Genomic DNA, 16,424 nt, shown 5'->3' with positions numbered 1-16,424 from the left:
CGTTCCCGGCCATGCTGACTTCTCCCTGGAGTAGGAAACATCTCCAGGAGCTTAATGCAAGGTCCAAGAGTCCCATTTTGGAGTCCCACAAGCTGTGGTTTTTGATTGCACTGCAAATGCCCGGTTTTCCCTTTCACCCATCACCGGCTGCTGCCTCTCATCGCTCCGCTGCAGAGGACACCGTTTTCTGCCTTGCGAGGTTTCTGACCCTCCTTCCTTGGAGCGGTGACCACTGACCCTTCCTTGCAGCTCACCAATGCTGGGGATGATGTGGTGGTTTTCTACAATGACAAGGCTTCGCTGGCCACTCTTCTGGAGATGATGACGGCGGCTAGGGATGGGGTGGAGGAGAACAGCCCGCTGATGTACCACATCTCACTGGTGGACCTGCTGGCTGCCTGCGCTGAGGGCAAGAATGTCTACACAGAGATCAAGTGCACATCCCTGCTGCCGTTGGAGGACGTGGTGCGGGTGGTGACCCATGAGGACTGCATCACTGAGGTATGGGGTGCCCAGTGAGGAGGGTGCCGGTGGCTTTGCACTGATTGCCTTCTCCTGATGGTGCCTGTGCCCCCCTCCATCCCTCCCTGGCAGGTGAAGATGGCCTACGTGAACTTTGTCAACCACTGCTATGTGGACACAGAGGTGGAGATGAAGGAGATCTACACCAGCAACCACATCTGGACTCTCTTTGAGAACTTCACCCTGGACATGGCCTGGGTGCGTGGGGAGGGTTGGGTGGGAGGGACCCAGCAGCAATGGCTGCTATATTGGATGGGGATGCGCTGGTGTCACCGAGGCTCCTGGGGAGCCAGACATGGGGCATGGGCACCATGAGGACTTGTGTAGCTGCCACACTAGGGGCTGGGGAGCAGTCAGGGCTCTCTGGGGTAGACCTGGGAGCTGTGTCACCAGCCACGTCCTTCAGCTCAGCAAGGCCCCAGCAGCACTACATGCCAGCAGCATCCAGCCAGGACACGTGCTTATCTCGCCCTAGTGCCATCAGCATCCTCCCTTCTCCTCACAGATGTGCAAGAAGCGAGAGAAACGCCTGCCAGACCCTACGCTGGAGAAGTACGTGCTGACGGTGGTGCTGGACACCATCAACGCGTTCTTCAGCTCCCCCTTCTCAGAGAACAGCACCTCGCTGCAGGTAATAAGGTGCTGCATGGACAGGCCATGGCTGGGGGAGGAAAGCAGCTCATCGAGCCCCCCAAAACAAGGTCTGGACATGCCTTGCACAGATACATACCTGCCTGCTCTCTCCTTCAGACCCACCAGACCATTGTGGTGCAGCTTCTCCAGTCCACCATGAGGCTGCTGGAGTGCCCCTGGCTGCAGCAGCAGCACAAGAGCTCGGTGGAAGCCTGCATCCGCACGCTGGCCATGGTCGGTAAGGAGCCACGCCAGGGCCATGCTCTGTTCCCCACCAACCAGGAGGACACAGCCACCCCATGGCTCCCACAGCCAGCAAGAGCCACTGTCCCTGCTGCGGGGCTCGGCAGGGCGCCCCGGGAGAGGCTGCTGGCTGGGAATGGGGAGGTTGAGCTCTGCTTTTGGCTCTGCTTTTTGAGCTACATCTCCAGGGGTGAGCAGGGTGGTGTGGGGGTAACCGAAGCCTGGACTTGGTTGGGAGATCCCTGCTGTGTCCGTGCAGGTGAAGGGCCTGGAAACAAAGCCAGCATTTATGGTGGTTTTCCCTTGCCAGGACTTTGCCCTCAGCTTGCTTGTGGCTGCCTGACTCAGGACAAGGGTTGTTAGCACTGAGTCAGCCGGTGAAAAGGATTGCTCGGTGGTTAGACACTGGGTGGGGATTTCCCTTTGTCATTTGAGGCACGGTGCTTATAACATCTCCATGCTGGGCTTTCCCAACCAAAACCGGGAGGTGGTGCCTCTTCCCATCCTACGGTTGGACTGGGGGGGCTGTGGGCAATGTTATGTTGCAGTGGGGAGGGAGGGATGGAAATGCTCCACCCCTCACGAGCCTGGAGGAATTTACTCTTGTGTTTAACCCAAACCATTCTCTGCTGCAAATGAAGGGGTGCCTGGCCCCAGGCAGTGTGGTAGGACCCAGCTGATGGGGTGGGCTGGGTCGTGGTTGTCCCCAACCCTGGCTCCATCTCCTGCAGCCAAGAGCCGCTCCATCGCGCTGCCCATGGACCTGGATGCCCACGTCAGCTCCCTGCTCAACAGCAGCTCCACCAGCACCGTGCAGAGGAACACGTCCAACTACAAAACGGCCACGCGGACCTTCCCCCGCGTCTCCGCCACCCCCAACCAGTGGGACTACAAGAATATCATAGAGAAGCTGCAGGTATGGGGTGGGGAGGCGGGGGCAGCATGGATCAGTGCATGATAGTGAGAAGGCGCTGGCGTTGCAGGGGTCCCTCTCCCGTGCTCGTGTCTCCTAGGCGTGCATTGGCCCTAAAGGTGTGTGCTGTGACTTGTAGGACATCATCAATGCCCTGGAGGATCGCTTGAAACCCCTGGTGGAGGCTGAGCTGTCTGTCCTGGTGGATGTCCTCCACCGGCCAGAGCTGCTTTTCATGGAGGGGACGGAGGCATTTCAGCGATGCGAGAGCGGAGGTTTCCTGTCCAAGTGAGGATGCTTTGGGATTGCTGGGAGTGCTGGGAAGGGCTGGTGACCTTCCTCCTTTGTGGGTGGGTTGTGCATCCCGGTGTGTGCCTGCAGCCTGGAGGGATGGCGGGGACGGTTCCCTCAGGGACCCCCTTGTCCGTCTCGTCTGTGTGACGATGACTCTGCTGTGCCAGGCTGGTGCAGCACACCAAGGACCTCATGGAGACGGAGGAGAAGCTGTGCATCAAGGTGCTGAGGACGCTGCAGCAGATGCTGGTGAAGAGGAACAAGTACGGCGAGAGGGTGAGCACCATGGTCCCTCTGCGCAGCCCCCGCTTCCCAGGCTGTGCCCTCCCCGCTGCAGCCCATGGGTGCTCGGCCTCCTTCTGCTCTAGTGGTGGCCCTGGTGGTGGAAGCCTCATGACAATTATTTGTCTTGGCAGGGCAACCTGCTGCGGAAAATGCTCCTGAACAATTACCTGCAGAACAAGAAGTCCAGCTCCAAAGGGGAAATTGTGGATGCTGCTGGGGGAGGTGAGTGCCCCTCTCCTGCTCCTTCCCTGTCTCTCTGCACTGCTCATGCACACCTCGAATTCCCTGCTCCCAAGCTATGATGGGATCAGGTCTGTAGCTGGTTGCCATGCCCCCACCTCCATGGGACTAAAGGATTTGGGGAGATGAAGGGACAGGACTGAGATGCCCTTGGCAGTGATTGAGCTGTGCTCATTCTCCTGCCTCACATCCATCCCTGTCCTCTCCTGCAGGCCAGGACCAGGACTGGTCCGCTATCGCCGCTGTCCAGTGCCGGCTGGACCGAGAAGGGGCCACCAAGCTGGTGGCTGACCTCATCATGAACACCAAGAACGAGAAGATCTTCCAAGAGAGCATCCTGCTTGCCATCCGGCTGCTGGACGGCGGCAACACCGAGATCCAGGTGCTGAGCCCCAGCTGCGCGGTGGGCGCCAGTCCTGGGGGGATTGGGCAGCCACGGTTTGATGTCTGCAGCGTAACTGTCCCAGCACATGGCAGACGTGGGTGCAGGGCCATCCTCCACCCTGGGTTGGCCCCTGGTTTTGCCAAAATACTGTTTGGTGGCATGTGTTTGCTGGCCGTCCAGAGGAGGGACTGCAGAAATCTGTCTGGTTTTGTGTTTTCCAACTGGGTGGATGGAGCTGGAGGGCTGGATGCTGGGGAAGAGACAGGTTGTTGCAGGTTGTTTCTGGAGTAATGCTGATGCCCTCTGCCGGGTGTTGCTAAAATGGCTTAGGGCTGCAGCTCTTGGGTGATACCTCGTGGGTTATCTTGACTCCTTTATCAGAGGGAAGCTGACAAATTAATTGTATGTGCAATACCCAACAGGGTTCCAGGCCTGGAGCCGCTGTAATCGCTGCTCGCTCTGTCCCTAACCCTGATTTTAGGGTAACAGAGAGCACAGCGGCAGGGGACAATCCACCCCTGTAAATCCAAGAGGACTGTGATGTCCAGGGCTGTTGTATGGGAATAAACGTGCTCTCCAGGTTGTCTCAAACAAGGTCTTGAGTGCTGGAGGCTACCAAAGCAGAGGGGCAGGCAGGGATGGTTTGGACCCTGTGATGGAGACCTGAAGAGCTGTCTTCCCTCCTCCCAGAAATCATTCTACAACCTCATGACGAGCGACAAGAAGTCTGAGAAGTTCTTCAAAGTTTTGCACGACCGGATGAAGAAGGCGCAGCAGGAGACCAAGTCTACAGTGTCTGTGAACATGAGTGACATCGGGAACAAGCCTCGTGAGGACAAAGATGAGCCTGACCCGGGCATCAAAGGTACAGGGCTATGTCCCCTTGGTAGAGCCAATGTCCATCTTGTTGGATAGCCTGACGCTAATGAGGTGGGATTGCCCTCTAGGACGAGGAGATGCCTTCGTGATGCCTGGCACCCCCTCCCGATACCCAATGGCCATTGGGTTTCGGAAGGGCCATGACACCGGGGAGCAGGGTCAGAACAACGAAATGGGGGTGACGGTCCTGATCATGGAGCCTATCCTGCGGTTCCTGCAACTGCTCTGTGAGAACCACAACCGGGACCTGCAGGTTGGTTACGGGGGCTGCTAGGGTGGGGGGGTGAGGACAGAGGCCATGGGACAGGGGGGTGGGAAGGCTGAGCTCTGCCCCAATTCGGTCTGAAAAGCCACTGCACCAGCCACTCTGTGCCTCAGTTTCCCATCTGCAAACCCACCACCCACAACTTTTAGGGCCCGCTGTGACAGGACAAGGGGGGATGGCTTTAAACTGAAGCAGGGGAGGTTTAGACTGGGTCTAAGGAAGAAATTCTTTACAGTGAGGGTGGTGAAACCCTGGCAGGGGTTGCCCAGAGAGGGGGTGGAGGCCCCGTCCCTGGGAACATTCCAGGCCAGGTTGGACGGGGCTGTGAGCAACCTGATGTGGTTCAAGGTGTCCCTGCTCCTGCAGGGGGGTTGGGCTGGGTGACCTCTAGGGGTCCCTTCCAACCCAAAACATTCTACGATTCTAACTTTTGGTGTTGTGGGAGCATCCATTCACAGCACAACTGTGTCTGTGGGACTGGGTGCTGCTCTTGGAGGTCTGTACGTTACAGGGGTGGCCCCAGCCCAATACTCCATTGAACTGCAGCTGGAGGGGGTGTTGGGAGGGGGATCAGCACTGCCCCCCCATCCGAGTGATGCTGCTCAGCCCTTTAACTGCAGGCTTTGCTCGGCAGAACTTCCTCCGGTGCCAGAACAACAAAACCAACTACAACCTGGTGTGTGAGACGCTGCAGTTCCTCGACATCATGTGTGGCAGCACCACGGGGGGGCTGGGGCTGCTGGGCCTCTACATCAACGAGTACAACGTGGCCCTCATCACCCAGACCCTGGAGACCCTGACCGAGTACTGCCAAGGGCCCTGCCATGAGAACCAGGTCTGTGGGTATCCCTGCAGGTCTGGGTCGTTCCCGGCATGCCTGGGGAGTTTCACCACTGATAGGGATGCTCAAGGGAGGATTCTGGGGGGGGATGTGTGGGAAAACAGCAGGGACAGAACCAGCTTTGGGTTTTAGGGTGTGAACAGGAGCAGAACATGGGCAGCAGAGGATGCCAGGGTGCACAGGGAAGCTGCACGGGTTATGGGCGACTGCTTGGCTAGAGAATATGGGGATGCATATGGGGGTTAAATAATACAGCAGTGCAAATGGTGCCCTTCCCAGGGAGATGGGGGGTTGGGGCTCCTGGGGGGATCAGTCAGCGCTGTAGGCAGGGCACCATTTCGGACCCGGGCTGCGTTGGAGTGTGAGGCTGGGAGGGCTGGCAGCATCTGTGGGATACCACATTGCGTTGCCCCCCCCAGAGCTGCATCGTGACCCACGAGTCCAATGGGATCGACATCATCACCGCCCTCATCCTTAACGACATCAGCCCCCTCTGCAAGTACCGGATGGACCTGGTCCTGCAGCTGAAGGTCGGCAGAGCCTCAGGCTGGGGTGGGGGGTGTGCGTGTGTGTGTCACTGCGTGGGCTTGCTGGCATGGCCGTGGGGTGTGCCAGGGGACCGTGCACGGGTCCGGTCCTTGAGTTATGGGAGCATGGGGGCTTCTTGGTGGGACAGGGCTGGTGCATGTCCACTGCGTGAGGCTCGGGTGCCTCTAAGCACAGGGGAGTTGTGGCTGACCAGGACATGGGGGGGTTTCTGCCCTCTCCGAAGCCCTGGGCAGTGGCAGGGCACAGCTCCCCTCAGCAAGGGCTTCTCCTCACCAGGACAATGCCTCCAAGCTCCTCTTGGCCCTCATGGAGAGCAGACACGACAGCGAAAACGCCGAGCGGATCCTCATCAGCCTCCGCCCGCAGGAGCTGGTAAGGGCTGACAGTGAAACACCCCAGCCCTGCCCCGCTGAGCCCCCAGCCTCCCCCCCCATCCCCGGACCTCTTCTGCCTGGGGGGCCTGATGCAGTTTCTGGTTTGCAACCCAATAACATCTCGTCTGCCATGCTGCTGGTTGCCGCCTTCTGCACGAGCATCCTGGCCGAATGGTTTTCCCAGAGCCATTTGTGGCCAGAGGAGGAAAATGAAGCAGATGAGGGACAGTGAGCTTCTCCCCTGCTGCCTTCCAGGTCGACGTGATTAAGAAGGCCTATCTGCAGGAGGAGGAGTGTGAAAATGCCGAGGTCTCCCCCCGGGAAGTTGGCCACAACATTTATATACTGGCGCTGCAGGTACTGAGCTGTGACAGCAGGGTCCCTGCCAGGCTGGGCTCCCTGTGCCGTGCTGGGCTCCCGCTCACTGGTTTGCACATTTTTCTCTATATTTATTTACATTTCCTCCAGCCAGGCTGGCCTCCTTGGGGAGCCATGGCTGGGAAATGTGCTTTTGGTTCCTGTGAAAAGCCAGCACCCGGGCTTGCCGGCCGTCCCGCTCCCCTGTGCCCCCGTGGCTGCTCGCCAGCCCGTGCTCACCAGCTATCGCTGTCACTCTTCTAGCTGTCCCGACACAATAAGTCTCTGCAGCAGCTCCTGAAGCCGGTGAAGCGAATCCAGGAGGAGGAGGAGGAGGGCATCTCGTCCATGGTATGGAGGGGTCTCGGGAACGGAGGCAGAGCCCCTCCAAGCTGCCCTCACCCTGACCGGAGATTGCCAAGAGTCTCCCACCCTTGCTGAGCCACCCTGGGTTTTGTTGTTTAAGATTTGATGGGGTTTGGTATTCCCCAGGGAATGAAAGACTTCTCAGTGCCCTCGTAGCCAAACCGACAAGTCTGAAGGCGTGCGGAGAGCTGGCTTTGTGGGGCTGGCAGGGTGACATCCAGCTCGCTGCTGGCACAGGCTGGTGGCCCTGGTGGGGTCCTGCTGGTACCCACTGTCTCCCCTTCCCTTCAGAAAAGGAAGGGCTGAGTCCTTTGCTGTCATTTCTTGCCTGTGTACCTTAGATCCCAAACAAGATTCAGCAGTAATATGATTTCCCTGGGGTTTTATGGGCATTGATTTGTAATTTGCGGATTAGCACCATTTGGATGTAATTATTGCCGGGAATCGAATGTCTGTCACCTCAGGGAGAGCTCGTATCTCTTTAGGAAGCTTTAATTCATTTGCTTTTCCCTGAAACCTCATCAGCTTCGGCAGATTTTGAGGAACGCTGTTGTCAAGCGCAGCATTAGACCTGACTCCCGCGGCTGAGGCCACTCTCATCCTCTCTCCCTCTCCCCGCATCCCAGCTCAGCCTCAATAACAAGCAGCTGACGCAGATGCTGAAGTCGACGGCCCCGGTCCAGGAGGAAGAGGAGGATCCGCTGGCGTATTACGAGAAACACACATCCCAAATTGAGGCAAGACCTGTTAGCCGTTGGGTTGCCGGTGTACACACGGTCGGTGAATCCCATGGGTGCCCCAGCTGCCTCGTGCCCAGTTAATTTGCACCGGGAGCCTTCCTATCCCTGTTCTGGCAAGAAGCAGAGAGGACTTTTGCTCTGCAGAGAGCTGGAGGCGTTGACAGAGCCTGTGAGGAGCCGAGGGCATGAGCTGCCCCCCCCGGACCCTTCCTTTTTCTCCCAGCAGCAGCAGGGATGCAGCCGATTTGGCCGCCTGCCGGCATGGATCCCCTTGCAGATGGGCCAGGAGGGTTCACGCGCTCGCAGCCTTCCTCCGGCACGGGCAGGGCTGCCTTGGCTGGGTCGATTTGTAGCATTAGGGCGAGCGGCCGGTGATATTTGGATCCCAGTGGAGCGGGAGGGAGGAGGAGAAGGCACAGCTGGGTGTAGGAAAAAGGAAACCAAAGCGTGGCAGGGGCAGGATCTGATGGCACCCTCTCCTTCCCCCTGCTTCCTGCAGATTGTGCGCCTGGACCGAAGCATGGAGCAGATCATCTTCCCCGTGCCTGGCATCTGCGAGTTCCTCACCAGGGAGACCAAGTACCGGCTCTTCACCACCACGGAGCAGGACGAGCAGGGCAGCAAAGTCAGTGATTTCTTCGACCAGTCGTCCTTCCTCCACAACGAGATGGAATGGCAGAAGAAACTGCGCAGTAAGAGCAAACCAGACCTTCCCTTTGGGCCAGCGCGGGCACGTTGAATAGCCCCTGTTGTGAAAGTGGGAGGCAGTTTGAGAGGGCTGCAAACCCTGGCAGCAGCCTGGAAATCACATCTCGGAGCTCCTTCTGCTCTGTAGAGCACAACCTGCTCGGCAGTTTGCAGGGAGAAAAGGTTAATCAAGATCCCAGGGATGTGTTTCCTTCCCTGCCTGGTAGTGCAGCTCCTCAGTAGTCTGAAATGCATCCTACAGCACATTCCCTGCGATTACACCCGCAGGTGTTTTCCCTTGCAAAGCCCTCCCTTCATTTGTTTTCATTTGCCTTCTAAGCCAGGATCTAGCAGCTACATATGGGAAATAAAACTTGTTTCTTTGCACCCCGCAGACCTGCTTAGGTGCTTTCAGGGCTGCATCAGGATGGAAATCCTGGCTTAAAATAACAGGAGCTCAATAAAGACTCATAGCATACTGCGATGCAGCTCAGCCTAGCAGCTCTGAAACCGCTTGCAGATCCAGTCAAAACTATCTTAGGAATTCAGCAGGAAACAAGTTTCCAGTATGGATGGGAAATTGCTGGCTGGGTCTCCTCTGGGACCGAGCACCAGCACTGAAAACACAAAGACGCTGTTGTTCGGAAGGACGAGGCCGTAGGAGATGGGGAGGAGGGGGAGGAGGAGAAGGGAGACGATCTGATTCCGAGGTGCCAGAGCAGGTCAAAGGGCCAAGAAGCCAAGAAATGTCAGCGCTAACATTTTGAACTTACCTCCTATGTCAGCAGATGAGGAGGGAGGTTTTATTAACGTGTTGAAGGAAGTGGGGGGCAGGGGTCCCCCCGGGCCCGCTGGCTGTACTGAGCCGAGCCCTTCAGATGTCTGGGAGGACAAAGCCTTCCCCAGTTGGCACGAGGTTGGCTGAGATTTGGGTGTCTGCCTCCTCTCCCTCCAGGCATGCCGCTGATGTACTGGTTCTCCCGCAGAATGACACTCTGGGGAAGCATTTCCTTCAACCTAGCTGTCTTCATCAACATAATCATTGCTTTCTTCTACCCCTACGTTGAAGCCACTTCCATGGGTAAGTGCCCCAGCATCTGCTGCTCCTCGAGGTGGAAGGAAGAGGGGACCTTCCTAAGCAGGAAAACTGGTCCCCTTACCTGTACTCCCCCCACCCTCAGTCTCCTTTTGACTCCTGAAGCCCCAGGTCCTTTCTGCTGGTCAAAAGAAGGGATTGAGTCAAGATTTCAGTTGCCAGCCCTCCCACTGCTTCCTTCTTAAGGAAAAGTCTCTTCTCCCTGGGCTGTGCTTTCCCTTTTCCGCTGTAAAACGGGGGAAGCGATGACAGAATTACGTACCTGCTGTCAGGCAAAGCCTCCACCATTTACAGTGGTTTTGAGATCTCGGATAAAAGATGTTAGAAAAATGTATCAGCAAGGACCATCTTAGTCAATACTAGTCTCTGCAGGCAAGCATGATTTCTTTCTTCCCTCTGATAATCAGCACGTTAGTTCTTCTGGACAGTCTGGGCAGCAGCACAGTGTCCAATTGGCAGCATGCATTTAATCTCTTGCCATTTAATTGCTGTGGGTCTTCTCTTCCCAGGAGTGCTGGATTCCCCACTGATCTCGCTGCTCTTCTGGCTTCTGATCTGCTTCTCCATCATGGCCTTGTTCACTAAGCGCTATGGCGTCAGACCGCTCCTCGTGGCACTGATCTTGCGATCGATTTATTACTTGGGGATTGGACTCACGCTGAACATACTGGGAGCTCTCAATGTAAGTTCTCCATGTGCTGGCTGGCAAAACAGCGCAGCAGCCCATGACGGAGGAGGCTGTTCTGCATTCATAAAGTGCAGCAAACCCCACTCCTTCCCATTTCTGGTTGTCCCCCAGCTGACCAACAAGATTGTGTTTGTGGTGAGCTTCGTGGGCAATCGTGGGACCTTCATCCGAGGCTACAAGGCCATGATCATGGATGTGGAATTTCTTTACCATGTTGGCTACATCGTGACGAGCGTCCTGGGACTCTTTGTGCATGAACTCTTCTACAGCATCCTGGTACAATAAATGCAGAGGTTTGGGGTGTGGAGGTAGCCAGTCTGCCCTGTTAGGAGCTAGAAGGTTCCTGTGACACCTTCCAGGGGCTGATTGATAACAGCAGTGAGAACAATTCACCGTGCTCTAATCTTTGCGTAGGCTGATCTTTCTGCCTTCCGACAGTATCTATTACTGTCTCTCTCCTGGTCTTTTGCTATCTCTCTCTTTCTAATCTCTACTGTGTACTTTATCTGGGTCAGCTGGGAGACAACGTGAGCTGGTGAGGGCAGAGGCAGGGTCCATGTGTCCTATTCTTGGCTCTCCTGCTGTGCTTAAGTCACTTTATTCCTCTCTGCTTCCCTACAGTAAGCGGGGAAACTTAAATGCTTTATATGAAAGTTAGTCAAGGTCTGCTGAGTGAGCCAAGATCTCAGGATAAAAGGGGATATAGGTAGGCCAGGCATTATCAAGAAAAGCACCCCATGGCATTTCTTTGCTCCTGGGTCTTTTCAGCTGTTTGACTTGATCTACCGTGAGGAGACCTTGTTTAATGTCATCAAAAGCGTGACGCGGAACGGCCGCTCCATCCTGCTGACAGCCCTCCTGGCTCTCATCCTTGTCTACCTCTTCTCCATCGTGGGCTTCCTGTTCCTGAAGGATGACTTCATCCTGGAGGTGGACCGGCTGCCGGACAGCAAAGCCAAAGGTTGTTCAGCCCTTGCCCTTGTTGGCTGCAGCGCTTGGGCTACAGAGGGGCCAGGCAGAGCGTGGGCCCCCCCCTCCTACAGCTGGACCATTGCATGAGACCCTGCTCCCTCCCCGCTGCAAAAGCCTGCACATGTCCGTGTGTGTGTGCCTGCATCATGGGGTTTGGTTTTTTGGTTTTGGGGTTGGCAGAGAAGGCAGCTGCCTGTGGCGACTTGGGGACCTTGTGCTGCACAGAGCGCGGTTTTGGGGCTAGGAGTGACTGCAGAGACGGGGGTGGACAGCTACAAATCAAGTTTTAGCACTGTAGAGGTCTTACTGAAACTTGAGCAAAAGATTGAAAGCCAAGAAAAGGCTAGGGGAGTGCAAAGCAACTGTTTTTCAAGAAGCTTGAAAGCTGCAAGAAGAGGCAGTTGAAAAGCACCCGTAACAGCAGTGAAGAGCTTTACTAAGGCAAGCGGAGGCTCTGACAGCGCCGTGGTCTCTTTTACTTGCAGGTGCCACCTTGGGGATGCAGAAGAACATGGAGACCTTCATGGAGTCCTGCAGCAGTGACAAAATCAGCTGCTCGGCTGTGCCCACTGCCTTGGAAGGTAAGCGAGCTCGTTCGAAAGGTCACCTCTGGTGGTGGCAGAGTGGATGGGCTGCCTGGTTCGTCAGCAAGCTCAGAAAAATCCTAACTTTTCAAAGATGGAAACAGCCCACTTTCTGGCATGTATTAGGCAAGAGGCCTGTAAATTTTGCACTGACCCTGGCATAAAAAACGTTGCTGTAGATTCAATTTAGTCATAAAGCAAGTGGGAGCTTCAGGAGCACTCAGCCAAACACCTCCACAGCAAGCAGCAAGCTGGAGGAGCTGCTGGGAGGTTGCTGGTTGGGAGATCCATGACGAGCATCTGCTCCCAGGAGATTTGCCACTGCAGCAAAAGTCATCCCTGTAGCTCTGGATTCTTTGCCATACTTCTGCCCTGTCTATGCTCTGGCATTTTTGCTTTTGTTTCCCCGCTCCGGTTCTCTAGAAACAGACGCTGACCAGTGGGAGCGCGCCTGCGACACGCTGCTCATGTGCATCGTCACTGTCCTGAACCACGGCCTGAGGAACGGCGGGGGCGTGGGTGACATTCTGCGCAAGCCATCAAAGGATGTGAGTTTGGGCAGCACGCGGGACCCCTTTTTTTTCTGCTAAATCCTGCTGCATATACTGCTGTGCAGCTGCCCTCCCTCCCTGGGAGCTGCGACACATCCAGCTCTATCCCCCAGTGCTTTCCCCATCTCTTCCCCTATCACATCCCTCTTATTCCTCCACTCCTGGTACCCTCAGCCCACGGCCGCACAGGCGGCGTGGCTGGAGGAACGGTGCACAAGAGACACACGCTCACCCCTTTCATCCATTACAGGAGTCCTTGTTCCCTGCTCGAGTTGTCTACGACCTCCTCTTCTTCTTTATTGTCATTATCATCGTCCTTAACCTCATCTTTGGGGTCATTATTGACACTTTTGCTGACCTCAGGAGCGAGAAGCAGAAGAAGGAGGAGATACTGAAGACTACCTGCTTCATATGTGGTGAGCGCTGGGACCTCGGTCTATAGGAATCGCCCCAAAGCTCTTCCTAAGGTCGAGGGAAGAAAAGGAGTTTCAGCTGGTTTCTGGTTTTCATTTGGTTCACAGCGAAACTTAAATCTGTTCACTGAGGGGTCGCTGCAGTGTGAGGAGGCTTAACCAAGGACACAAACTGAGCGGGGAAATTGGCTGTAGTGTTCCTCGCCTTCTGTTAATGAAGTGTTAAACTAAAACGCCACATCGCGGAGTTCTTGTCGCTGTGCATCTTCTCACTCCTGAGACCATCACTTAGCCAGTGGAAGAAAAAAAAAAAAAACCCAACCATATTACTAAGGAAATAAAATACAGAACATGTTCTGGAATGCTTTCAGTCACAGGAAGGCATCCAAAAAAAGGGAAAAACCCAATAAGTCTAGCTGGGTGTTTTTTTGTTTTTTTTTTTTTTTTAAAAGCTCCACTGGGTGCATTTTGTGCTTTTAGATACGTAGGCAGGAAGCATAGCTTGCTGTACTTTAAATAGAAGCCTCCTGAATACACAACTGCGTTATTTCCCCTGTTTTGGACACTTGTTGTGTGTGCTAAATGCCAACTAATTATTAAAAGCACTTCTGGAAAGTCACACCTGAGAGAGGATGCAATTAGCTGTGCTTCCCTTCACATTTGTTCGCTTGCTCACTTCTTCCCTCCCCTCCCTCCCACCATCTCCCTTCTTGACCGCCTTTCCCAGGACTCGAAAGGGACAAGTTTGACAACAAGACGGTGTCCTTTGAGGAGCACATTAAGTACGAGCACAACATGTGGAACTACTTGTACTTCATAGTGCTGGTGCGAGTGAAGAACAAGACAGACTACACGGGGCCGGAGAGTTACGTGGCACAGATGATAAAGGTACCTGTCTCCACGGGGCAGCTCTCCCTACTGCAACCTGCCTGCCCTGGGGGAATGTTTGGGAACCAGGGACTTGCCAAAGAAGAACAGGTTTGAAAAGGAGCTTCTGGAAAATGTTTAACAATGTTGGTGGTGCCTTAGATTGTTCTTAGCTGGTTCTCTGCACTTCGCCGTCTCGGCCAACGCCATGTTGTCTGTTTGATGTTTTGTACTGTGTGTTTATGGAGAGACCCAAGGGCAGGATCTAGCAGTAGAGAGGGTGACTTCAAGGCCAGAAGGGAGGAGGGGAAGGAAATTTAGAAAAGATAAACTTCTGAACTTGAGCCCTGAGAGCTGTAAGAAAAAAAAAAAAAGCTAGAAAGGGATATTAGTAGAGAATTTGCAAAGATACAGAGGAGAGGAGCCTTTGAGAATGTCTTTAATCCCTAAGCACAGGCAGGCTTCCTGTCAAATCCTACCAGGTCTCCTCCCTCCTCCTCACCCCCTCTCCAATTCCCATTCTCCATGGTCGCCTTTCCAGAATAAGAACCTTGACTGGTTCCCCCGGATGCGAGCCATGTCGCTGGTCAGCAATGAAGGGGAAGGGGAACAGAATGAGATCCGAAACCTTCAAGACAAACTCAACACCACGATGAAGCTGGTGTCCCATCTCACCTCCCAGCTGAATGAGCTGAAGGAACAGGTACTAAATGCTTAAAAACAGGAACACCTGACGGTAGAAACTCACTATCCTTACCAAAATAGATGCCGATTGCGAGGAACAGGAGGCAGAACCAGCCCAAGCCATCACAGCTTCAGACACAAAGCAAAGGGCTCTTGCAGCTCCTTTGCGGGGGGGACAGGGATGCTTGGGACAAGTGGTTTTTGATGCTTTACTTCCTCATCAGCCAGTCCAACTCCCAGGGGCTTCTGGCAGATGCTTAAAGCAGCCTGGTCAGTCACACCCGGAGCACAGTAGTGAATAGGAAGGCAGCCTGGTTTCCTACCTCACTCATGTCCCTGTTTGAACTCTAGATGACAGAGCAACGGAAGCGCAGACAAAGGATGGGGTTTGTGGACGTCCAGAATACCATGAACCACTAAGACGGAGAAGAAGCATCGGCTTTGCCCACCGAGGGACTACACAAGCAAGCGAGGCTGCTTATTCCTGGGTTCCGTGCATGGACATCACTGTCGGAGAAAGGTGGACCGTGCAGAAGGGCTTCCCAGTCAGCATTTTCCTTAGAGCGCTTGTAAGCAATTCAGGAACCAGGGATTGGCCAGGATTCCTCACGATACCTGGACCCACACGTTACTCTAATGCCCTTGTAGGAAGATAAATTATACAGGACTTTTATTCCTCATTGCAATAACTCTTTATTTTGCAAATGTGGAGGGTTGTATCTTTATCTCCTTGCGCTACATTCTGATGGCCTCCACCTCAGGTGTGGTGTAACTAGCTGTAGGGCTGCAATATTTAACTTATTCCAAGAGTGGCACTAGTACATGTGGATCTTTGCAAACCAGCCATCGTATTTGCTGTACCTGCTCCATGCTGATCCTTCTCCATTTAAAGAATTGTGTTCATCGCTGTGGTGCAGTAAAGAGGAGCTAAAGTCCAGGAGATGGATTTCTTTATTTAACTCACCAGATGAGTATCCAAGGTTGTACTAGTGCAAACTAGTTTTTTGCCTTCTGTGGACCAAGAACATTGGGGCAGTAGTAGTAGAAGACTGCAGGTTTACAGGAGTTCACTGTGAAGGGGTGTCCTGTGTTTTAGTTTCATCTCTGGTTTTCCTTTTTTTTGTTGTTGTTGTTATTTTTTTTGTTATTGTTACTTAAGAACTAAAGTGTAAATTGCCTTAACTAAATTAAATACAAAATTATGTCGTAATAAAAACTTCAACATGGTAAAGAAAGCGCCCTTCCTGTGCACTCTGGTATGTAATGGGGCTGTTATAAATAGAAATGCAGAACAATCCAAAGACCTGAAGCCAAACCAGGGCTGTATTATCTAGGTGCTCCACAACCCACGGCTCTCGGCTCCAGATGTTAAACTTTAAAATGTTGTACAATGCTCCTGTCAGAAGATGAAGAAGAATGCTACCCTGAAGAACTACCTTGAACACCAGCCTTGTTTTCTGAAGCTTTGGATTAGAGCCTGCTGCAAAGTTTCAAATTCTTTCACTACTTGCCAGGAAAACACTGTTCAAATACATAAAAAGGAGCAGCTGTTGGCGCTGCCTGGAGCCAAGCGCAGTCCTGGCATAGCCGTGTTCTAGACACTCAGCCTTCCCAAGCCAAGCATTGCTGTAGCCACCCCAACTGCACTCCTGTGCCTCTGCCTCCCAAGAATAGACACTGATGCAAGCATTAAAGCTTTAAAAAGGAATAAAAATAGGCCACAGCAATGGACCGATCACACTTGAAATTTGTTGATTGCCCTATATACCAACACGTCATTGAAACCTACCTTTATCCCTCAAGATATGCAGTAACCCATACAGAACCTTCTCCTCAGGCCGAGGGAGATGTACATACAGCTAGCTGGACCAGCCACACAGCACTGCAGCATCTGATTGAAATCTCAGTGAACCTCTCACACTGTTCCACTGTCACCATGGCAAACTCACCCTCAGTCCTCTCCTGTGTCTTCTCAAAAGGAAAAATACATGTGATT

The 16,424-nt window shown here is 54.0% G+C and overlaps 1 protein-coding gene and 1 long non-coding RNA gene across 2 annotated transcripts in view; one reads left to right on the top strand and one right to left on the bottom strand.

The window, feature by feature from the left end:
- Positions 1–1,150, bottom strand: part of LOC118452228 — a 16,208-nt gene extending 15,058 nt beyond the window's left edge. Inside the window, exon 1 of the long non-coding RNA XR_004841918.1 lies at positions 1,139–1,150. This is a non-coding gene — a long non-coding RNA (uncharacterized LOC118452228). The remainder of the gene's footprint in view (positions 1–1,138) is intronic.
- ITPR3 (inositol 1,4,5-trisphosphate receptor type 3) overlaps positions 1–15,525 on the top strand; it is a 47,217-nt gene extending 31,692 nt beyond the window's left edge. The window contains 28 exon segments of the mRNA XM_009638257.2: positions 250–501; positions 595–720; positions 1,028–1,153; positions 1,273–1,393; positions 2,130–2,314; positions 2,451–2,599; positions 2,773–2,881; positions 3,022–3,112; positions 3,343–3,512; positions 4,206–4,380; positions 4,463–4,647; positions 5,294–5,494; positions 5,920–6,030; positions 6,326–6,421; positions 6,679–6,780; positions 7,045–7,131; positions 7,773–7,883; positions 8,386–8,578; positions 9,529–9,654; positions 10,179–10,351; positions 10,469–10,633; positions 11,126–11,318; positions 11,815–11,910; positions 12,337–12,461; positions 12,715–12,880; positions 13,605–13,765; positions 14,286–14,447; positions 14,780–15,525. Coding sequence (XP_009636552.1) covers positions 250–501; positions 595–720; positions 1,028–1,153; positions 1,273–1,393; positions 2,130–2,314; positions 2,451–2,599; positions 2,773–2,881; positions 3,022–3,112; positions 3,343–3,512; positions 4,206–4,380; positions 4,463–4,647; positions 5,294–5,494; positions 5,920–6,030; positions 6,326–6,421; positions 6,679–6,780; positions 7,045–7,131; positions 7,773–7,883; positions 8,386–8,578; positions 9,529–9,654; positions 10,179–10,351; positions 10,469–10,633; positions 11,126–11,318; positions 11,815–11,910; positions 12,337–12,461; positions 12,715–12,880; positions 13,605–13,765; positions 14,286–14,447; positions 14,780–14,848 — 4,026 coding nt within the window. The 3' untranslated portion in view covers positions 14,849–15,525.
- Positions 15,526–16,424: the final 899 nt, after the last annotated feature.

The sequence above is a fragment of the Egretta garzetta genome, unplaced genomic scaffold (genome assembly GCF_000687185.1).
Source record: "Egretta garzetta isolate BGI_Z169 unplaced genomic scaffold, ASM68718v1 scaffold105, whole genome shotgun sequence".
Taxonomy (NCBI): Eukaryota; Metazoa; Chordata; class Aves; order Pelecaniformes; family Ardeidae; genus Egretta; species Egretta garzetta.
This window is presented reverse-complemented; position numbering and strand designations above follow the sequence as displayed.